The sequence below is a fragment of the Dermacentor andersoni genome, chromosome 4, assembly GCF_023375885.2.
Source record: "Dermacentor andersoni chromosome 4, qqDerAnde1_hic_scaffold, whole genome shotgun sequence".
In the NCBI taxonomy this organism is placed as follows: Eukaryota; Metazoa; Arthropoda; class Arachnida; order Ixodida; family Ixodidae; genus Dermacentor; species Dermacentor andersoni.
Genome location: NC_092817.1, coordinates 72069082 through 72089492, shown reverse-complemented (window position 1 = coordinate 72089492; position 20411 = coordinate 72069082). Strand labels below are relative to the sequence as shown.

The following is a 20411-nucleotide window of genomic DNA, read 5'->3' as shown; positions in this document are numbered from 1 at the left end:
TTCGAATATCGTATCGAAATTGAGCCAAAGAAAGCGCAAATATATTTTATTTCGACGAAAAGTGCAGCAGCGGACACGCCCAGCTCGCGCGTCTCGTTTCCGCCTGTGATTGGTCGGGCGCCTCGTGACGTCAACACTAGTAACCGACCGCTGCCGCTACAAATGAAGCGCGGTGCCAAGTAGTTTGGTGCTGTTTTTCTGAGACGATAATGGAAAATTTAGAGAGGCTGCGTTTTTCTGAGGAGTTCGGCGTTACTCCCTACATGTACGAGCCGATTGCGAAGAGCCGGCCTCTCGAAGAAGCAAACGATGCTGGTGCGAGCAGTGCTTTCGACGCGAACGAAAGCAAAGTCTTGGGATCTCCTCGTGTTGGAAATGCTCTTTGGTGAGTATGTTTTTTGCGAAGCGATCTAGTGATCTCGCCGATCTTTCGCCGATCTAGTGAGCTCGTTTCCGGTCAAACAACTGTAGTGTTGTGTTCCTGCATGCCTCCTTGTGGAACGTAAGGGGGATGCGATCGTCGGCATTTGTGCGCTGTCCAAAGCTGTCAGCAATCTACAAAGACGGTTTAAACGCGTGAAAAGCTTCCCGGTTCATGCAGTACATGTAGTGACCTTCATCTGTTGACTACCACATTGACTACCACTCACGTTGATTACTACTCACGTTGACTACCACGCACGTTGACTACCACTCTACATACACGCAGACGCACCAACAAAGGAATGCAGGGTCGATCGAAGCAGATTACGATGGCACGCACGCAGAAACAAGCGCGGTCAGGCACGGTCGCGGATGCTGCGAAGGAACGGAACACTACAGTTGACGTCACAACACCACGATTTCCGGTCTCCGCTCGCATCGTCAGCGTCAGCAGCAGCGCGCGGCATTCGACGGGGGGCGGAGCTACAGCGCAATTTCAACAGACGATTACGTCGCTCCTAATTGAAAAAAAAAACCCCAAATTTTACCTACATGGTTTATAAGGTTCCCGCATCCGTATATGAGCGTCTTATTGAATTCGACAGACTCTTCAGCTTCCCTTTAAGGCCTTGGAAGCGAAAATGTGCTGCTGTTGTGTTCGTTTCCGTAAGTCCAGCCAGCGAAAGAGTACGTAAGCCGACGTTTCTTTGTGAAAGATTCCCACTGCGCGCTGAAAAAATGCTGTTTAACGGTGATTGCGATGACGAACAGACAGCCATACTGAGCTTCCAACTACTTCGTGGTCTGTAACTGAAGCGGTATTAAGAAAATAAAATGTGAGCTCTTGGGTCTTCAAGCACATATGTACAGCTGTCGCGTCAGCTCGAAGTGGTGCTCAACCAAATAGAACCGTGCGGGTGACGAGGACCGAAACAAGAACACAAACATATGTTGTGGAGTGCGTTATTTCTAACAACTACAATGCACGTCAGAATTTGGCTTCAGCTACAGGTCATGCTAGTGGCAAACAACAGCGAGAGCATTCGTTAATTATCAAGTTGCCAGGGGCCTGGCCGAAGCGCGCATATGGCACTGGGGAGAAAATCGTGCAAGGTATGACTCTTGCTCGAATGAGGCAACTATTGTGGAAAACAGCGACGTTTGTGTCAGGGTGCGAGTGTTTCGCGTTCGTCGACACACAAACGGAGAGGATAAGCTCGACAGCGGCCTTCTTGGAAAAGACGTGGCGCTAGCTTAGACAGCATGAAATGAACGACTGAGATCGACGGTCGCCGGTCGGTATCACGGTCGGTTTGGGTGCCTAAAATAGTGAACTCGGACAGCTCAAACAGAAATTTATCAACCACAAATTTACTGAAACTGTTTCAGACGCCAAAAAAGAAGGCGAGACTGCCAGCACTCAAATGTAAGGCAAAGAAAACGGAATGCGTGAAACGACATTCGACGTTCGATATTATTCTGCACCGTGCACAACATCTACATATTAATCTCAACGGTAACAAAAACACTAAACTTGTGTGCTTACAGCTGCTTCATGTGCATTCAAACAAAAATATTGCATACTATGGAGACCAAGAAATACGAGAAACTCGCGCGAGAAAGAAAGCAATGATAATAAATAATTAACCATCCACAAAATCTTCTTTCAACAATTGCAGAATTATTATTGTTTTCTAGTAGCATAGATTTTCGGCGAGAGACTAACATAAACTCTTAGCCATTTTTCGTTGTCCAGCCATGTGAATATTTCTCGCCGTTTGCAGTTTTTTTTTTATTTCAGTCTTTCCAATTGTACACTGACATGGTACGGTATGTACAGCGATTCTATGTGCCACATTTTCAGGTTCATGCACGTAATTGTGAGTGTCTGGAGTCTTTAACCGTGCCTCTCGTGATGTAAGCTGTGAAATATATATATATATATATATATTTAAAATTTACCCTGGGTGCACAGAACGAGCGACATAAACGGGCGCACCGTACTTGTAACCTTCCGCCTCGAGAAGGAGCGGGATGGATGGATGGATGGATGGATGGATGGATGGATGGATGGATGGATGGATGGATGGGTGTTATGAGGGTCTCCGTTGGAACGGGGAGCAGGTTGCACCATCAAGCTCTTGCTATTATACTGCTTAATGTCCTACCTAAATTAAAAAAAAAAAGAAAGAAAAAAAAAACACAGTGAGCTCCATAAACCAAATTTTCTGACCTCTATTGGGAACTTTGTTTTTGTGCTTCTCCGTTTTTTTTTTTGTCGTTTCCCTGCTTTTCTTCCACAAATCTTCCAAACGCCTCTTACTAAGCTCTATTGCGGACATGTTTACTTTTCCCCTGCTCTCGCTGAACCCAGGGGCATCAAGGAGGCCAGTGGTGCCTAAATCGACCACTGGGCAGATGTCTTCACATTATAATAAAACATGCTCGATCGTTTCCCTAGCTTTACCGCAGCAAGCACATGCTTCTTCTTCATTCTTATATCTCGCTTTATAGGTGCGTGTTCTAAGGCATCCTTATCTCGCTTCGAAAAATAATGAGCTTCCCTTTGAGTTATCATAAATTGTTTCTTTCCTGATTTCGTTTTTTCCCCTTAAGTAGTTACTCATGGCAAGTTTCTTTTCCATTGCCGCCATCCACAAGATTATTTCAGCCTCTCTGACTTTCCGCTTGACGTTCTTTGTTGCTGCGTTGTTCACCCTACAGGCCGCATACTTGCTGGTAAGCATCATAGTTCTTTTCCGCCACTGTGAATCAATGTTTTTTCCTGTACCTCAACACTCTCCCAGCCCATTTATTTTCTTCCATATTCCTCAGTTGTTCTTCATAGTCAATTTTACTGTGAGCTTCCTTCACTTCGAAACTAGTCCAGCCCATATCACCCTGCACAGCTTCATTTGTAATCTTCCCGCGAGCGCCCAGTGCGAGGCGACCCACTGACCTTTGGTTCCCGTCGAGTCCTGCTTGTACTCCTGATTTCAAGCAAACAACCGCATTTCCAAAAGTAAGTCCTGGAACCATTACACATTTTCACATACCCCGGAGCACGTCGTACCTATTGCATGCCCATAGCGCTCTGTGCTTCATTATGGCTGCATTTCTCTTCCCCTTTACTGTTATTGTTTTTTTCCTGTGTTTCCATATATCTATTGCCTTCGTTTATCCATTTAGCAAGGTATTTACATTATTTTACCCGAGATATTTCCTGACCCTATATTGCCACTGTCTGTTCACTGTTTTCACTGAATGCCATAACACCTGATTTTCTAACACTAAATTTCAAACCAAAATTCTCGCCTTCCTGTCCACAGATATTAGCCAGACGTTGCAGATCACTTTGCTTGTTAGCTAGCAACACGATGTCGTCCGCATAAACTAAACCTGGAAGCTGCTGCTCGACTACTGTACCCGCCTGTTTGTATGAGAGATTAAACCCGATATTACTTCCTTCTAGCGCCCTCGCCATGCTCACCATGTATGTACATCATAAACAGCAGTGGGGATAAAGGGCACCCCTGCCTCAGTCCCTTGTTGATATCGATTTTCCCCTCGCTCTTTATCCCTTCCTATTCAACGCAAACTGTATTTTCTAGGTGAATCTCTCTCAAAAGCTGTAGACAATCGTCACCTAAGCCTTCCTTTTCCAGAATATCCCACAAAATGTTGCGGTCTACGTCTACCTGTTCTGAAGCCATTATGAAATTCTCCCAAAATGCCAATATTCTCTGCCCTTTCTTGCAGCTTTAATTTGATTGCCTGCATTGCTAGCCTGTATATTACCGATGTCAACGGTCTATACGGGTTAATTCTATCTTTCTCCCCCTTACCTTTATAAATTAAATTAATTCCACTTTGTCGCCAACTGTCTGGTATTCGTGTATCTTTAAAAATTTTTTCCACTGCTTTCACCAGCGCTTCCTTACTTTTTGGTCCTAGTTCATTAATCAGCCTAACGGGAACCTCGTCCTAGCCCTGTTGGTGTGCGCTTGGAAATTTGCTCTTCGGCTTTCTTCCAATTGAAATTTGTCAGCACCAGCTCATTTTCCATCTGGTTCTCTTTCATGCTCTTTTTTTCTTGAAATACAACCTCGTCATTGCCTCGGAAAGATTCGGCTGTTATCTTGGGGATGTAATTTAGTGCCGCTTCCCCTTCCAGTTTGTTTCCATCTTCGTCTAGGATATGTTGTATTGTTGTTGACTTCCTGCCTAATAATTTTATATGGTTCCAATATATTCTAGGTGCGGCCTTCCTTGTCTCACCTATTTCTGATAACCAACGTTCACTTTCACCTTTTATCTTTGCCTGGACCAGTGTTTGAACCATAGAAATTTTCTCCCGGTATATTTCCCATTTACTGGCTGCTTCATCCTGCGGCAAGTGCGCTTTCTTTGCTTGTCTGTGCTCTCGGGATGCTTTCTGTCGTTCGCGGCGATCGTTTCTCGTATCTCCCTGTTCCACCAGCTTTTCGGTTTCTTTTTTCCTTTCCAACGAACATGTTGTTTCTCTTTCTGTATTTCTGTCGTTATTGCACTGAGCAACTCACTATATTCCCACTCTTTACTTGGCCATTTGCCAAGTTCTTCCTCGTCTCTAGTGACTATATTTGTTATTTGTGCAGCGTTCAAATTTGGACTGTCCATTTTGCACTCCTTGCTCTCTTTCCCAACTGCACATCCCATTTTCAAAATGATGCGTTTATGTTCACTCCCTATTATGCTATACCCTTGCTCGTCAACGGCCATTTCTCTCAACTTATCATGAATTCCTTCTATCATCAGGTAGCAATCAATGGTCGATTGCCAGTTTCCCACTTCCCACCCACCACTTACCACCGTGAGGATCATAAGCTGGCACCCCTTACGGTCAAAGCGTGAAACGCCACGGCCCATTGAATGCGGGCGACGGGACTGGCAGTGGGAAAGAACATTAGAGGAGGCACTTGGCCGTTATGCCTGCCTCGTGGTCCGATAATCCGATAAACTCGGTTCCGTGCCCTCTCGTTTTCTCGTCTCCACGAAAAGGCAACGAGCGCCTCTTATGGCGCACGCCTGCAACCTAGACCACTTGCTGCAGGGAGCCTCTGAGATTTCCATGTCATCTGTTACCCTCACGGAGGCTCGCGAGAACGCTCGCTTGCAGGCGCCGTGCCGATGAAAGCATTCGGCCGCCACTGCCAGAAGTTGAAAAGGCAACGAGCGCCGCCTTACGAAGTTTGTGTAGAACTAAGGGAACCGCCACTACAGGCATAAAGTTTGGTTGGACTTGGCTGCGAAAGTGGCGCCATTACGCGATATATGTTTACACTACAAACGTTTCTTTTTGGCCTCTGAGATTTGACACTCGCCGTGCTACCGTGCGCATCATGGTGCGCATGTACCACTTAATCTTGGAGGCAATGTCTTGCCACCGCAGTGAACGACATGCAAAAACTATGGAGCTGCCATCTTTTGTATGGAAGACGACTTATTGCATTGTACTTGTTCCTACGCCTCGCGGCTCGGCTTATCTCTGCTTCTGCTGGTTCCTTATTCTATGTCAACACTACGTGGAGCTTTTGGCGGCTAGCGGGGCCAGAGCGTGTGGAGGTGATTTCCCCTGTCGCTTCGGTGGGGCGTCTCATTTATCTCTGCCCGTGCTATCGATTGCACTAGTCCTCACCGAACGCCCCTTACAACAGCCACCGTCGCCTGCACTGCTGTGAGATGTCATCTTCATCGTCCTCTTCGATGGCTTCCCCGCGAAGGCTTCTCCTGCTGTCAAATTCGACCATGTATAACGGCGAATTCCTCGAGTTCGCCGCCGAGACCATCAAGGATTTCTTCAAGAAGTCGGCAACCAAGCGAATTCTGTTCGTGCCTTACGCCCGCAAGGATTACGCCGACTACGCGGCCAAGGTGAGGGCTCGACTCGGCGAGATGGGCTTCGAGGTGGACAGCATTCACGAAGCCGCCGATCCGGTGAGTGCTGTGAAGATGGCCCAGGGTATATTTATCGGCGGTGGAAACACATTTAGACTGCTGAAGACCCTTTACGAATCCAACACCGCCGAGGCGATCCGCATCAGGTGCCTGGAGGACGGGATGCCATACATGGGCGCTAGTGCAGGAACGAATGTTGCCACGGCCAACATATGCACCACGAATGATATGCCGATCTTTTACCCGCCGACGTTCGTTGCGCTCCGCCTCGTGCCGTTCAACATCAATCCGCACTACATTGAAACCGACCCCGACAGCAAGCACATGGGTGAGACAAGGGATCAAAGGATCGACGAGTACCTGGAAGTGGGCAACCACTTGCCTGTGTTGGGATTGAAAGAGGGTGCAATACTGAAGGTCGAAGGCAACCGTGCTGTACTGCTGTGCAATGAGGCAAAGTTATTCAAGGAGAATGTGGATCCTGTGTACTACAAGCCTGGTGCAGACATGAGCTTCCTGCTAACCGACACTAAGGTTTAGTGGTGAATCTTGTGGTTGCCTACACTGCAATTTTTTTTTTTTTGCCATCTACTTTTCTGCTTGACTACGTGGGCGTCGCGGCATGATGTTTTAGACAGTGACAAAGCCGAAATTAAGCCACAGTTGCTTAAGTATTTGTGTGGTGCCTCATCTCTAGCACTGAACTCCGAAACACATTTATATGAACTCTACCTGAAGGAGTGCAGTCTTGATTGCTCAAATGCGGTGCATGGTGAAGACAAGTCATACAGCATGTTCTAAATCTGTGTGAAACAGCCACTCCAGTGGTGCAATCAGTACATAAATAGTTGAAGTAGTGCCTGTAATGTTCCTTTACAACATTGCAAGTTTGTGCTGTTCGAGAGTGCTAACATTGGGTGGCACTTTCAGCTGACAGCTACAGCATTAGGCATTTACTAAAATACACAACTGCCCTAGCAACAGCAGCTCAAGATGTCCAAATGAAAACGCAGTCAAGCTGCATTCGATGCTGAGAAGCATGTAGATTACGATAGTGAAACCTATGAAAAAAAAAGAATGCAGTTTAGGAGAAAGCACCAAGCATGCAGAAGATGCTACCAACCTAAACACTTTCTGTGGAATCATCCAGGTTTTTCTCCGCTTCACCTTTGTCATTAGTCAAGCCAGTCGTCAAGTACTCATTTGAATTCTGGGGTTTTTTGTACGAAGACCACGATTTCATTACGAGGCAGGCTGTAGTGGGGGACTCTGGATTAATTTTTGACCTTTAATGTTCCCCCAATGCACAGTATAGGGGAGTTTTTGCATTTTCCGCCCACCGAAATGCGGCCACTACGGCCAGGATTTGATCATATGACCTTGTGATTAGTGGCACAACACCAGTGTACACATTTGAAACTTGTAAGAAAGGTCTATAGGAATTTTCAACACAAGTCATACAGACTTTTAATATAGACGCTTTCACCATTTATAAACGTAGGCCCTGGACGGCTTCCGGTTTTGCTCACGGACATAGCCCGCTAAATGTAGCGAGCAAAAACAGACACTGGCAGCGTTATAGAGCACCAGGAGTGTTAAAATCGAAGCCCACAGATTTTGGGTATTTTTCCTCTATACATGACAATTTTACAAGTTTAGGTTGCCGTAAGTTATACGAAAAATTATATCTATTAGCATTGAGGTATAATGGGCATGTATTTTATCTCAAAACATCAAAATAGAAGTTCAGTACAGTAAAACTACTTCAAAACGCGCCTTGTGTTCCACTGCAGTAGACTGATAAGGGCCATGACGGGAAGTTTCTTGGGGCCGCACTCTTACTGCTGTTATCGCAGCGAGTGAAACCATCTATAGCACATGCTTTCAGCAGACTGAAGCGCACAATTTTAAGTACAGGCTAACTCGTTGCAAGTGTCATAGCTGCTGTGAAGATGCTACGACTATTCACAGTAGGGATCGTGAGGGAGGCATTTTATGGCAGCAATACATCTTTAGTAAGCAGTGCTGTATTTGTTGCAAATGTACGTACCCACCTGGCAATATCATACAGATGGACTCCATTTTGAGAAATGTCAATGGAGCCAGCATATGCAACTTCACTGTGCAATGTTTCTTGCTGGCTAGATCCAACAAAAGCGATCCGAGGATTTATCCTAACAAATTGCCGTGATAGTATTCAAAGAACAAGACCAGAGCAAGTTCAGGCTTTGCACAACTGCTGAGGGTCACATTTATTTCACTGACTGATTTGTACAAAGGAAGCCAGCTCATCACACACATCAAATAAATACTTGGACAACCTGTCATCACAACTGAAGAACACTGTCATAACTAAAAAGCAGCAGTGCCAGCCTACATTGTAGGGCAAGTACACTGGCTAACACGCAGTGAGAGTCATCCTTTGATCCTGATCTTGAAGCCATATTCAGCATCCTTTTTGAAGATGTCGTCATTCCTGTACATGCGGGCCACAAACTCAGAGTTATCCATGGGGCCGTTGAAGCCGCCATACTCCTCGGGTAATATCTCGGGGGGTACAAACTTGTGCAAGGATGCTATATTACATCCATGAAAGTGTATCTGCAATATTAGAAAAAAGCTGTAGTATGAAAAACCAAAGGAAAGCTAAACAGAATGAAATATGGGTGTGAAAGTAGCCATAGTGCCACCATGTGCAGGTAGTATTTGCCACAATGGAGAGCTAGAAGGAGTAAGCCTGAAACGAGATTTAAGGCAATACACTTTGATACTACTTTTCATGCGAATCTGCAAATATATGAGTAGCTGAAGCATAGTAACCAAATACTGCGGCATCCAGGTCAGTGCCTGCAATTTCAGTTTGTTTTGTGGGTAGTTACAGCTAATTTGCCACTGTAGCTGACTGATGCACAATATACACAGCCAAGTAGAGTTGATGACTGGAATTAATTGATAAAGCTTAGACAGATAACAGGATGGGAAGGCAGGGAGGGAGGTTAACTGGATGAGATTCTGGTTCAACTTGTAGGGTTATTGAAAATGTCTCATTTATCGTTTTTAACTGTCAGTGGTCTATGTATTCTCACCCAACAGAGAGTGTTGTGCTTGGACCAAGTGCTCCAATTTTCAGACCACTATTGAGTCCATTGCACTCTTTGCTAATCCAGCTTGTAATGCTGTGAGCATCTGCTCCACATTAACCTGAAGCATGCTCACTGAAACCACTTCTTACCGTGTTCTTTTTCACCATAAACTGTGCAAAAGAAACTTGTGAGTACCACAATAGTTGAGAAATAGAAGAGGAAGCAAGTGACAAAAAAACAGGTTAAGCAAGTAAAAAGAAAAATTAAATACAGTCTGCAAAATACCTAACATGGCACTGCTTGGAAACAGTTTTCAATGAACAATCTAGTTGAAAGCACCCATACCGCATAATTCAGATTTTGAGGTGCATCATTTTATGTAGACTATTATGACAAAAAACAGACTGATGACAAGCTAAGCCAGTAGCTAAGCAAGTATTTAAAGGGAAACCAAAGACAAAAGTTGAGCTGTTGTAGATTATGCTTCTACAATACTAAAAGAGCCACTCTTAATATGGGAGAACACTTGATAGCCCAGAAATGATGCAAAATTGAAAGGTGGGCGTCAATGTCACATTGTAGTTCCCACACTCACTTGCCATGATGCCAGAAGTTGGCTTTGCTCGGGCATAGTAAATTTTTATTCGTAAGTATGGAATAAATCGCATTTAATGCAGCCAAAGACTAATGGGAAGGTCCAAGAACTTTCACGATAACACAATGGCTTAAATACTTTACAATATATATATATATGACATCCCACTCATATACTGGCACATTGGTATGGGTGCAAAATTAAAAAAGAAATAATGTTTAACTTCTTTTTAGCGATCAAACTTGCCTTGAAGTTAACGAAAACAGTTGTGAAAGTATGGGCTCTTAAAAGTTTTTACATGCGTAACACCCAAAAGGCTCCAGATTGTATTCTCGGGAACAGTACACTAAGTTTACTTGGTAATGAAGACCATGCAATTTGCAATAGACTGCAAATATTTTACGATGGACCATCCAGATGGCATCAGGATTAGTGCACAGTTCTGTTTTATAAATGAACATTACTCCTAAATGCACAAGAAAGCAGCACAGATGAGCTTGACAGATAATGCATGTGTATATATAGCACATCAAGAACAGGTATCTGAAGTCAGCTATGGGAAAATATACTTCCATTTTCATTGCAAACAAGGGCGTCAAATAAGTGTGACAGTAATTCCTTGGAGGTTGCAAACACTGTTGCTGTAATGTGGATAGAATCTCCTATACTTCATCACTCTAAACTGGTAAAGCTTTTTTAGTCTCCCTACGGATTAAGTGTTGCTTCTTATACTCAGCACTTGTGTTCAGAAAGTTGTTTGCAACTTTTTATCAACTTGCAATTGGCAAGGGGCACTCATTGGCCTGCAGCACTAATGTTAATTTCACCTGCTATGCTGGATGGCAAAAATATATGCAAGATCAGCAGCTGATCGAGTTTTATTACCATTTTTCCTGGAAACAAAGCACAGAGGCGTGAATACGTACCCTTTGTTGGAGCTTGTCATTCAGGAATCGCCTCACAATGCTGAACAGCATTCCGAATATAGCTGGTTCATTGATGATGTGGATTGCTTTGAACCTAGCAGGAAAGCAGTCCTATTCATAAAAAAAAACAAAATCAGTAGAATAATGGAATTTGAGTACATGCACAGAGAGAGAAGTACTGCATAAGGCTAGACCAAGTTAACAGCTCACCATTACGATGCAATACTGGTCTAAAAGCAATGTATTACAGAATGATGTTCTCAGAACTATGCTGCAAAACCTAAATCAACTTTGATTGGTAGCATAAGTTTTGCAAGACAAGAAAACCTTAAACATTGCAGGAACAAAATTATTTCACCCTTTGTGTTCGATGGTTGTGGTAACTTTTTTTTGTGGTATATCTACATTGTAAATTATAATTAGAGAATACCAGACCCTTACGATTGGTGCCATTTCCCAACCTATTAGGGATAGTAAAGGAGGTTGATCAGTACCAATAAAATTCCATATATTAGAAGGCATTGAAGGAGCCTGCATGTTTTCAAGCCTCCTGATGCCTAAAAAGGTGTCCAAGTACACATTACTCAGTACAAAAGAAAAAAAAAAAACAATAGAACTGATAATGCAATGTTTTGTTTTTCCCACACCGCAAAAGTCAGTGTAGAGCTGTTGAGAACAGTATTTAAATTTTGTTAAATGGCTGCTTCTTGACCAACTATTGCGAAAAGCAACAGTTTGGATGCTTTAGTATAATGCACAGCTAAGTTCAAACACTTCTTGCAGCCATGCACCAGGAGTTCTAACAACCCACTGCTGAGCAGCTTACTATCATACCCACTGATCAGCCATGGTAGGTCAAAATTGCTTCATGCCCCACACTGGGATTGAGCATGATTGGGTAACACATGGCCTACCTGTATGAGGGAGACAACCTTCTGCAGGTTGCTGGGAGGACAGAAGCGGAGATGTGTGAAGCCGAATCCCTTCATGTCCATGACTGCCACAAGCCCTGTCACCTGTGTCACAGGGTCCATAATGGCCTGCTCTAGGCAGAGAACGTTGGCCCGGAAGATGTCCTCAGAACTGCACCCATACGGATCCCATTGACCTACAAGAGCAAATGATTACGATTACAGAGATGGACAAAACAAAGGTACAGTGTAATAAAGCAGTACAAGATATTAACAAGATGCAACCCATGCTGCTATAAGCAAGCTGCATAATGCAATGTCACAAATATGCATTTCTGCCATCAATATCATTGCTGAAAACAGACTACTGTTATTAGAGAGAAGCAGGTGCACATTAGCACCTTGCAATATCAGTGCAATTTGTAAGAGCTTTCTGAAGAGACAGGGGCAGCATATATGAGCAAGTTTCCAAATATTTATCCGAAGTTTAATGTTTAAGGTCACACAGGAGCAAAGAGCAAAGGATAAGTGTATTTGTACGTTACTTGGTGCCCAGTTTAAAGCCCCACAAAGTGACGTAACATTGATGTAGTGGTGTTGCCGTCTCTAAACGGTATAACGTACAAATTTCAGTGCAATCCCTAAAGGCAAGCTTCTCAAAATTTCCTTAGCATTGAATTTCTTTGAAAGTGGCAATACCAGTCTGTTTATTAGCAACACTTTCTGTATGGCCTGCCTTTTCTGCATAATTACACGCTACACCTCAGTTATTTTCTACACTGTGCAGAACGACAGTTGCATTGTTCATAAACACGCATTCAGTTTTTTTCAGCACCCTTATGTGACCCGTTTCTATATATCATAAAGCCAACAAACAAAGACACCAAGGACAACACAGGGGAAATTACTTGTACTTACCGAGTTGAAGGAATGATGAATTAATGCAAATGAAAGGGGATGAAAAAACAACTGGCTGCAGGTGGAATATGAACCCATGTATTCGCATTATACGCGTGCGATGCTCTTACCAATTGAACTACTGCGGCGCCGTTTTCCCATCCACCTTCTGGACTATTTATGTTTTTACTACCAGAACTAACCCTGGGAGTATTAGCCAACGCCACCACTCACAAACACTGGTGGCAGATGTAGAACATCCTTTCCGCCGCAGGCATCGCGAATGCAGGATCTATTTGGGTGACAGGAACCGGTCAGTAAACCTACACATGCTACCTGAAGGCATCAGTGTTGCCAGGTTCGGGATCCCCATAATGCAATGAACGAGAAGAAAGCACCGAGGGGACCAATTTTTATTAATCAGAAGCCAACAAGGAGTACTTGGTGTCTGTTGACTTCTTATACGATTATTAAAAATCGGGCCACTCTGTTCCCTTTCTTCTGCTTCTACATAAGAAGTCAACAACTTTACATCTTCTGAATTGCATCTTTCATCTTGCTACTACTGAATACCAATGGGAAAAGCCATCAGATAGTCCGCTGAGGGCATAATGAGCCATCAAAAAGCTGTGAGAATACAGTTAAATGTTCAGAAATAAAAATAGGGCTCCCGTGGCAAGATTCCCAAGTGAAACTTGTTTAGCCTCAAGACCACATCACACGGAGGTCATGTTTCTAGAATGTTACTTAATGGTTCTAATGAAGCTAACTTAGTAAGCATCATTTTGTTCATCCATTTAATTGTTCCCTATGGTGTACTCAACACTTATCCGTTTGCTCGTTGGGAGACGCCCATGCTTACATGGACTGCTTATATGTATGCATGCATGAATGAATTGGCGAATTGTTAAGCAAGGAGGGATTGGGTCCTCCTATAGAACTTGGGAGGGGGGATAGGCTTTCCCAGCCCCCGAGTTTATGATCTGGGTGTTCCGATATGAACATTTAACTAAATTCTAGTACAAAAACTAGTATGCCACATAAACAAAATGGCCTGCTCAGCAAGATGGGCAGCTCATGCAAGTGCAGTGCTGAGCTGAGCAAATAACCAAGGCCCTCTTCTGCATATCATTTGAATTTAACCAGTAAACTGCTGACAACATGAACCACTTAGTTTGTGTCAGCTTCACTGCGCACATCAATAAGGTGTCCTTGATTGGAGTCTTACATATCCTGTGTATTAAATTAAAGAAACACTAAAAAAATGATTTCGCCTGTATTAGTAAATTACTCTTCTACAATGCCAAAAACGGCATTAGCCAGAAAAAGCGCGAAAAGGAAAGACGGGTGTCAACACCACTGAGTTTAATGACAGATTTTTACCGCACCTGTAGTGCTAATTGTTTATCGGTAAAAATGGACTACATGCATTCTGAAGGAGCGAAAGATTGAACATGGCAAGTTTCTGCAACTTTCACTAAGCCAATGCGGCTGAAATAGGCAGAAATAAAGTGCACGATGTCATGCTAACGTACTGGCGCTGGGGTTACAGCACGAAACATGAAAAACTGAAATTTCACCTTCATTCTCTACGAATAATAGTGAACCTATGATCGTGAAATTAACTAGTAAGAGTTTTAAATAGTAGTTTAATGGGACACTACAGTAATACATGAAATCAGATTAGACTAATAAACTATAGTTGAAAAGGTGCAGAAGAAAGACGCCCATCAGAAGCAAAGAATGAAGAGACATGCTAGAATGAAGGTCACCGATACTAGTGGAATGTTGTACAGATAGAAGCATCCAGTATAATGCGGATAAGTCAATATGTATGCCGTAAACACAATCTGACCTTAATTTCGGTTTTCACAATGTTGTGGCCGTCGATTTTAATTACTTCGGAAGTTCTTGTCACTAAAGTTTTCCAATGCAGCTGCATCTTGTGATGAACAAACTTGCACTTCTAAACAGCATTTCCAAAGCTGTCTCGCTTGAACTAGTTTCAACGTTCTGAAAATAGACCTACTTACTAGAGCAGTTTCCCGACTGCACCAAACTGCTACAAACGGAAGATTAATCAGTTACCATCGTTTTCAAAGGCAACCTTGTAAACTGAAGTATATTTGTGGCCTTGCCAGTCCATCGATGTCTCGTGTGGAGTGACGAAAATGCAAGTATAGTTTAATTCCACACTTTGTTTTTACTGTGTCAGCAGCTAATGCCAGTTTCTCACATGTTCGTCGCATCCACGCTCACCACTGTGCATAGCTTGAACAACTTGCAAGAAATTTAAACGGTTGTTGCAAATAGAGGCATTGCAGTAACAATCTGAATGTATGCAATACATAGCGCACTATGCGTGCAGTGGTGGACGCCAACTTCTGCCCCCAATCTGAATTTGACCATCGCGGTCAGCAATTAAATCCACCACCCTGGGTTACTGCTGCAGGTGAAAGTTGTGCACTTGTGAAAATTTTCTCCGGCAAGGTGGACGCTAAAGACTTCTTCACTGTGATCAGTTCTTTCAAGTTACAGCCATCTCTGATAATGTTTCTGTATGAGACAGCATCAGAAAGACGAAATAAGGATAGAGAGAAAGCACAGGGGTTTCTTAAGATGCTACTCAAGTTGGAAACATTTTTCATGTTGAAGCTATTGAAATTTTCACGAATGGAAGCACTGATTATACTGCCTCGCAAACAAGCGTGCTTAGGTTTGACCAAGCGGAGACAATGGTCAAAGCTGTCACCAAAAGCGCCGCTGAATTGAAGCAAAACATCCCCAGATTTGGGAGGAGCCGCTGGCGGAAGCAGAAAATGTGGGCATTGGGGAGCCGTTTGTTCCAACTGCTAGTCAAAAGAAGACTACGTCGTTATGGAAAAGGTTTCACAGCTCCCGTGTTGCCCGATCAGCGAAGGACACGTTCCGCTAGAGGTACTACAAAGCACTTCACACCTAGCCGTCTTCATTAGGTAGAAGGTATCCATCCGAGATGTTGCAACATATGGGGACAGATCGAGTCATTTGCAACAAGGAATAAAGAGAGCCTACGTCACGAAATTTTATGGGGACCGCCTAGAAACAGCATGCCTGCTGTTACAGAGACACGATAGATATCACAAGAGAAAAAGTGACGACTACAGACATTCGAGAATGTCAGATATATTTTCGGGTGACGAAGGCGAGCATCTGCAGAATCCTTCCTCGAGTCGTGCTGCTAATAATTATGTTTACCGGTCTCGTCGCGAACATCACAAAGTTATTTTTCAAGCGAATAGTTTTCGTTGGTTCATTCGGCCATTTTCATGGTTTGTTAGAGGTTGGACTCGGCAAGAAAAACGCTTGTCCGTTCACTCTCTTACACGCTCGCTCATTCACTCGTTCGGGCTATTCGCTTTTAATGACAATCATCATTGATTGTTCCTGCACAATTTGTCTGCAGCGATTGAAAACTTCAAAGATAGCACGACCTGTTGAACCACCTCACACTACCGCACCCACGCAAAGTACAAAACACTTTCACGAAATCAATTTGAACGAGACTACTGAGAAACTCATTACAGGGATCAAGTGCCTAAATGAACACATTCTCTATACAATAGCGAAGCCTTCGCATTACACAATGGACTCATGTCTTGAAATGAATGTTTTGAGATCTCGTTGTGTATTGATTATCGAATCACCTACTTACTATTGTGTCCGATTATATAGCACTATCCTTTGCTTTAGCCAGCAGAAAATAAGCAGAACTTGAGGGTATAATGGTGCTTTGACTATAGCAATCAGTATTGCATTATGGAGTTGCATTGCTTCATGTTATGTTGTAGACGAATTATGTCCAAAAATTGTGATATATTCAAGTTTGTATATATCTGATGGCGTATATTGCGATATTCTTGCCCAGGAAAAGCTTTCCCGATCTTATCTTTTTGTAGTAAGATTTCACTAAGAGTAGCTTAGCTATCTTCGACGATGTCTATATTTGCGCAACTAAATAGGAATAAAGCACACGTCTCGTAAACGTGTCGAACTGTATCCGCTTGTCTGCAATAATCACCTAAGAGGCGAGAGAGTGGTGGCGGGGCTGTCGGAGCGCGCGAAATCGAGACTAGGAGGCTGCAGCGAGCGCATATATCCGTGCCCTATATGGCCGTGCCCATCAAGGCGCCGTTCTGCTTACGTCACCTAGTAGCGCGCAGTCAGCGTGCTGCTGCTCCGTGTTCCTCGCTGTTGCATCACGCATTATTGTGTGGCATATATGCACCCCAAAGTGTGTAAACTTTTTTTAGAGTGTAAGAGTGTACATTCTAAGAAAAGGTTACACCCTTAGGGGTGTATATTTGCCACGCAACAATAATCATCTGCCTTGCTTGCGTTTCTTTTCATGAAAACGCCGCGCCAGCTACTTTCCTGTCGGGAATGCTATGTCATACTGATAACGCGCATGCCGTTCGTTACTGTGAAGTACCGGGCTCGCAGCGTTAAAGAAAGGGAATGTGGACACTACAGATAACGTTTATCGTTGTGCGGCAAGATACGACTCAAAGGGTGTAAACTTTTCTTACCAGTGTACACACCCCAAAGGGTGTCAACTTTTTTTTTTAGAGTAGAAGTGTGGGTGACGCTGGCGCGAGAAGAAAGCCGCCTCGAGGGGCACGGCTTTGCGAGCGCTGTAGTCTCAGTTTCACTTTCGCGCACTGCGGTGGCCGAATTTCGTCGTGCGACAGTTCCGCAGGTAATCGCATTTTTCCAGATCCGAAAGTTGATATGGCTTTTAGGTAGAGCTCGCTCCAGTTTCCCAATCACAATAAGCCCGCTAAAACAATGCTTAAAATTAGCGACTAAGTACCACGTATCACCGATCACCCTACGGTCGCCATCCCTGAAGGTACAGTTCATTTATTTCAGAACGGCTATATTTGTATATTATAGTAAAGTCTTAGTAGAAACCCCCGGCATAGAAAACACGCAACAAAAGATAGGCGGCGGAAATTCAGGAAATGCAATTGATTTTCATTCTCAGTAACGAAACTTTTAAGGCGAGCTTAACGAAAATAAGCTTACGAAAGAATGCTTTATTAGTATGAACAGATTTCGAGCTATTTTAGTGTCCGTGTAATTGTTTGACGTAGTGCTTCGTGCGTTTCTGCGGAAGCTGCACGTTTTCGCAAGACCTTCCTTCTATTCAGTTCATTGCTTCACATAACGGTTAGGTTCCGAGACATACGAAATACGAGAAGAGGTCCCACGGTCAATGACTGCATTAACGTGGGACCTTCTTTGAATTATTTCCCAAATCTGGGTCTTTTGCTTTGACAGGCCACACCAACGAAATTGCCATTCGCAAAGTAGCAGACTCACCGCCCTTGAAGATGAACACCGCGCATCCGTTGGGGTCGCGGTCGGGCAGCACCGTCTGCAGGTTCCGCTCGAAAGTGGCGCGCAGGAATGTGGGGTAGAAGTCGCGGAACAGCTGCGTGTTGTTCTGGCGCAGCCGATAGTACTGGCGCAGCACCTTGTACGCCCGGCTGCTGTCGAACTTGCGGCAGCGCAAGAACCGCACCAGGAAGGCGTCGTCCATGCGGCAATCGAGGTCCCGGTCGCCTGCGTGGCGTCGCAAGGATGTCAGCCGCTTAACGACAACACTGCGCAGTAGTGTCGAACTGTACGAAAATGACCTATACTAGCTCTATATAGAGCCTCAGCCTTAAGTCCTCGTCATCAGCCTGATGTAAAATGCATTCCTTTACATCACGGTCTATAGTTCAAGATACTGCTATAGGTCACAGGATGACGAAGTCTCGAAGCAAAGACTCGCTGTTTGAGCGAGGGAACGAAGACAAGTTCCCTCGTCCAAACGTACGCTCCAGGGCGACACGCCGCACGTTCGCATGCTCTTAATTGGCTCGCAATGTCGGATGATGTCTGGTTAACAAAACCTAGCTTGCATTCCAAATAGGTGCGCTGCATGTGAACGCAGGTCTTCCTGCGCCGCGACTCTCCTCGTCAGAGCAGCGTCTGTTCAGGCTCAGGGTTCCACTCCGGAGCCCAGTGCCATATTATGCCGCGGTATGTTTCGCTGGGTGCAGTCTTTGCCAAAAGTCCGAGGAGACTACGCGAGTGCCTTCTGCGCGTAACGAGCCTGTTGCGACTTCGTATATCAGCCTTGGATCACAGTTATCTCTGCGTGTTAAGGTGGGGTGCTTACTGCGCTTTAAACTAGCTCTAACGGTACAATTAGTAGAAAACTAACGATCGAGTGCCGAGAAATACCCGTATTTCAGCATACTGTCGCGTGGCTGTTTTATGGCAGGACTGGAGGCCGGAAATCAAGATCATTTTGAAGTAATGCCTATGAACACGTATAGGGCATTGAACGCACTTGCGATTAACCTTATCTACTTCATACTTTCATGCAAGCCTTCCTTATCTATCTACGATCTAACACGCCACAATCACAAAATTTCTGTCGCATGTGGTTGGGTGCCGCCTTTACAAATGCCTATTCATTCCTATTAAGAATGGCCAGCAGTGTGACCTACCAATAGAGCACCTTCTGTGCCAATGTCCATCCGACGGTCAACGATGTGCTCTACAAGCTAGACTCAGCCCACTGGATAATAGAGGACTGTCGGAGGAAGAGATCCTGGGACCATGGCTTATGCACTGTTACATGCGCGAGGTCATAAAAGCCCTTCTTGAAGATTACTTCACTGCACGAACGCGTGTGTCAGCGGACATTCCTCTGCTAATGTGTTTACAATGACCGACTTTTTTTTCTTTATTTGCCTCTTATCTATTCTCCCCCTTTCTCTCTCCCAGGTGTTGGGGAGCCAACCGGGCACGTACTTTGTTAACCTCCCTATCTTTCCCTCTTCGTTTCTCTATCTCTCAGTCCAACATTATTCTTAACTAAATTTTATACTGACATCTACAATTCGTGCTTCTATGTCATCAGCTTACGCTTACGCTGACTCGTTCAAGCCTCGCTTCATTGTCAAACAGCGTGTGATTTCAAGCGCTTACAAGTAGTTGGATATTCTGGGGTCTAACGTGTCAAAACCATGACGTAATTATGAGGTAAGCCGGATTTATTTAGACCATCCGGGGCTTTTTAACTGCGCCAAATGCGCGTCACACGGGCATGTTAGCATTTCGCCCCCATCGAAATGCGGCGGCCGCAGAGGGGATTTGATCTCATGACATCGTGCATAGCAGCGTAACACCAAAATAACTGAACAACCACGGCGGGCGTTTACTACTAGTCACACAATGCGATTACGTTGTCATAGCACCAACGTTACGTCACGGTATGTTTTGAACACTTTCGCACGTGTCGCTTGCATGCTCAGCCGCACGTACCAAAAAGCGATTACATATTTTGGTTTAAAAGAGCGTCACCTAAAACCGGTAAAGCCACCATGTGCCTTGAGTCGACCTACGTGCCGCCTGTATCTCGGCATAAAACTTGAATACCAGTTTTATGTTGCTCCTCCATGTAACGAGCGTAAACTTATTTGTGCCTAGGCAATCGCTTTTCTTTCAGGGCCTTACGTGCCATTTTTATGTCGCATATTGCTATTTTCGTAGACGCGATGGCTATCTTAGGCACGTGTTTCTCATTTGTGCGTTATCA

The 20411-nt window shown here is 44.3% G+C and overlaps 2 protein-coding genes across 3 annotated transcripts in view; one reads left to right on the top strand and one right to left on the bottom strand.

Annotated features, from left to right (window-relative positions):
• Positions 1–5927: 5927 nt before the first annotated feature.
• LOC126536312 (alpha-aspartyl dipeptidase) lies at positions 5928–7217 on the top strand. Its single transcript, XM_050183230.3, has one exon. The coding sequence runs from the start codon at positions 6145–6147 to the stop codon at positions 6898–6900; it is 756 nt and encodes a 251-aa protein (XP_050039187.1). The 5' UTR covers positions 5928–6144; the 3' UTR covers positions 6901–7217.
• Positions 7218–8580: 1363 nt separating this feature from the next.
• LOC126536303 (alpha-tocopherol transfer protein-like) overlaps positions 8581–20411 on the bottom strand; it is a 31715-nt gene continuing 19884 nt past the window's right edge. For both annotated transcript variants that reach the window (XM_050183219.3, XM_072287868.1), the window contains 4 exons: positions 18137–18379; positions 11879–12072; positions 10965–11075; positions 8581–8961 (listed from right to left, as the gene is read on the bottom strand). In XM_050183219.3, the coding sequence (XP_050039176.1) occupies positions 8776–8961; positions 10965–11075; positions 11879–12072; positions 18137–18379 (734 nt within the window). In that variant the 3' untranslated portion in view covers positions 8581–8775. The remainder of the gene's footprint in view (positions 8962–10964; positions 11076–11878; positions 12073–18136; positions 18380–20411) is intronic.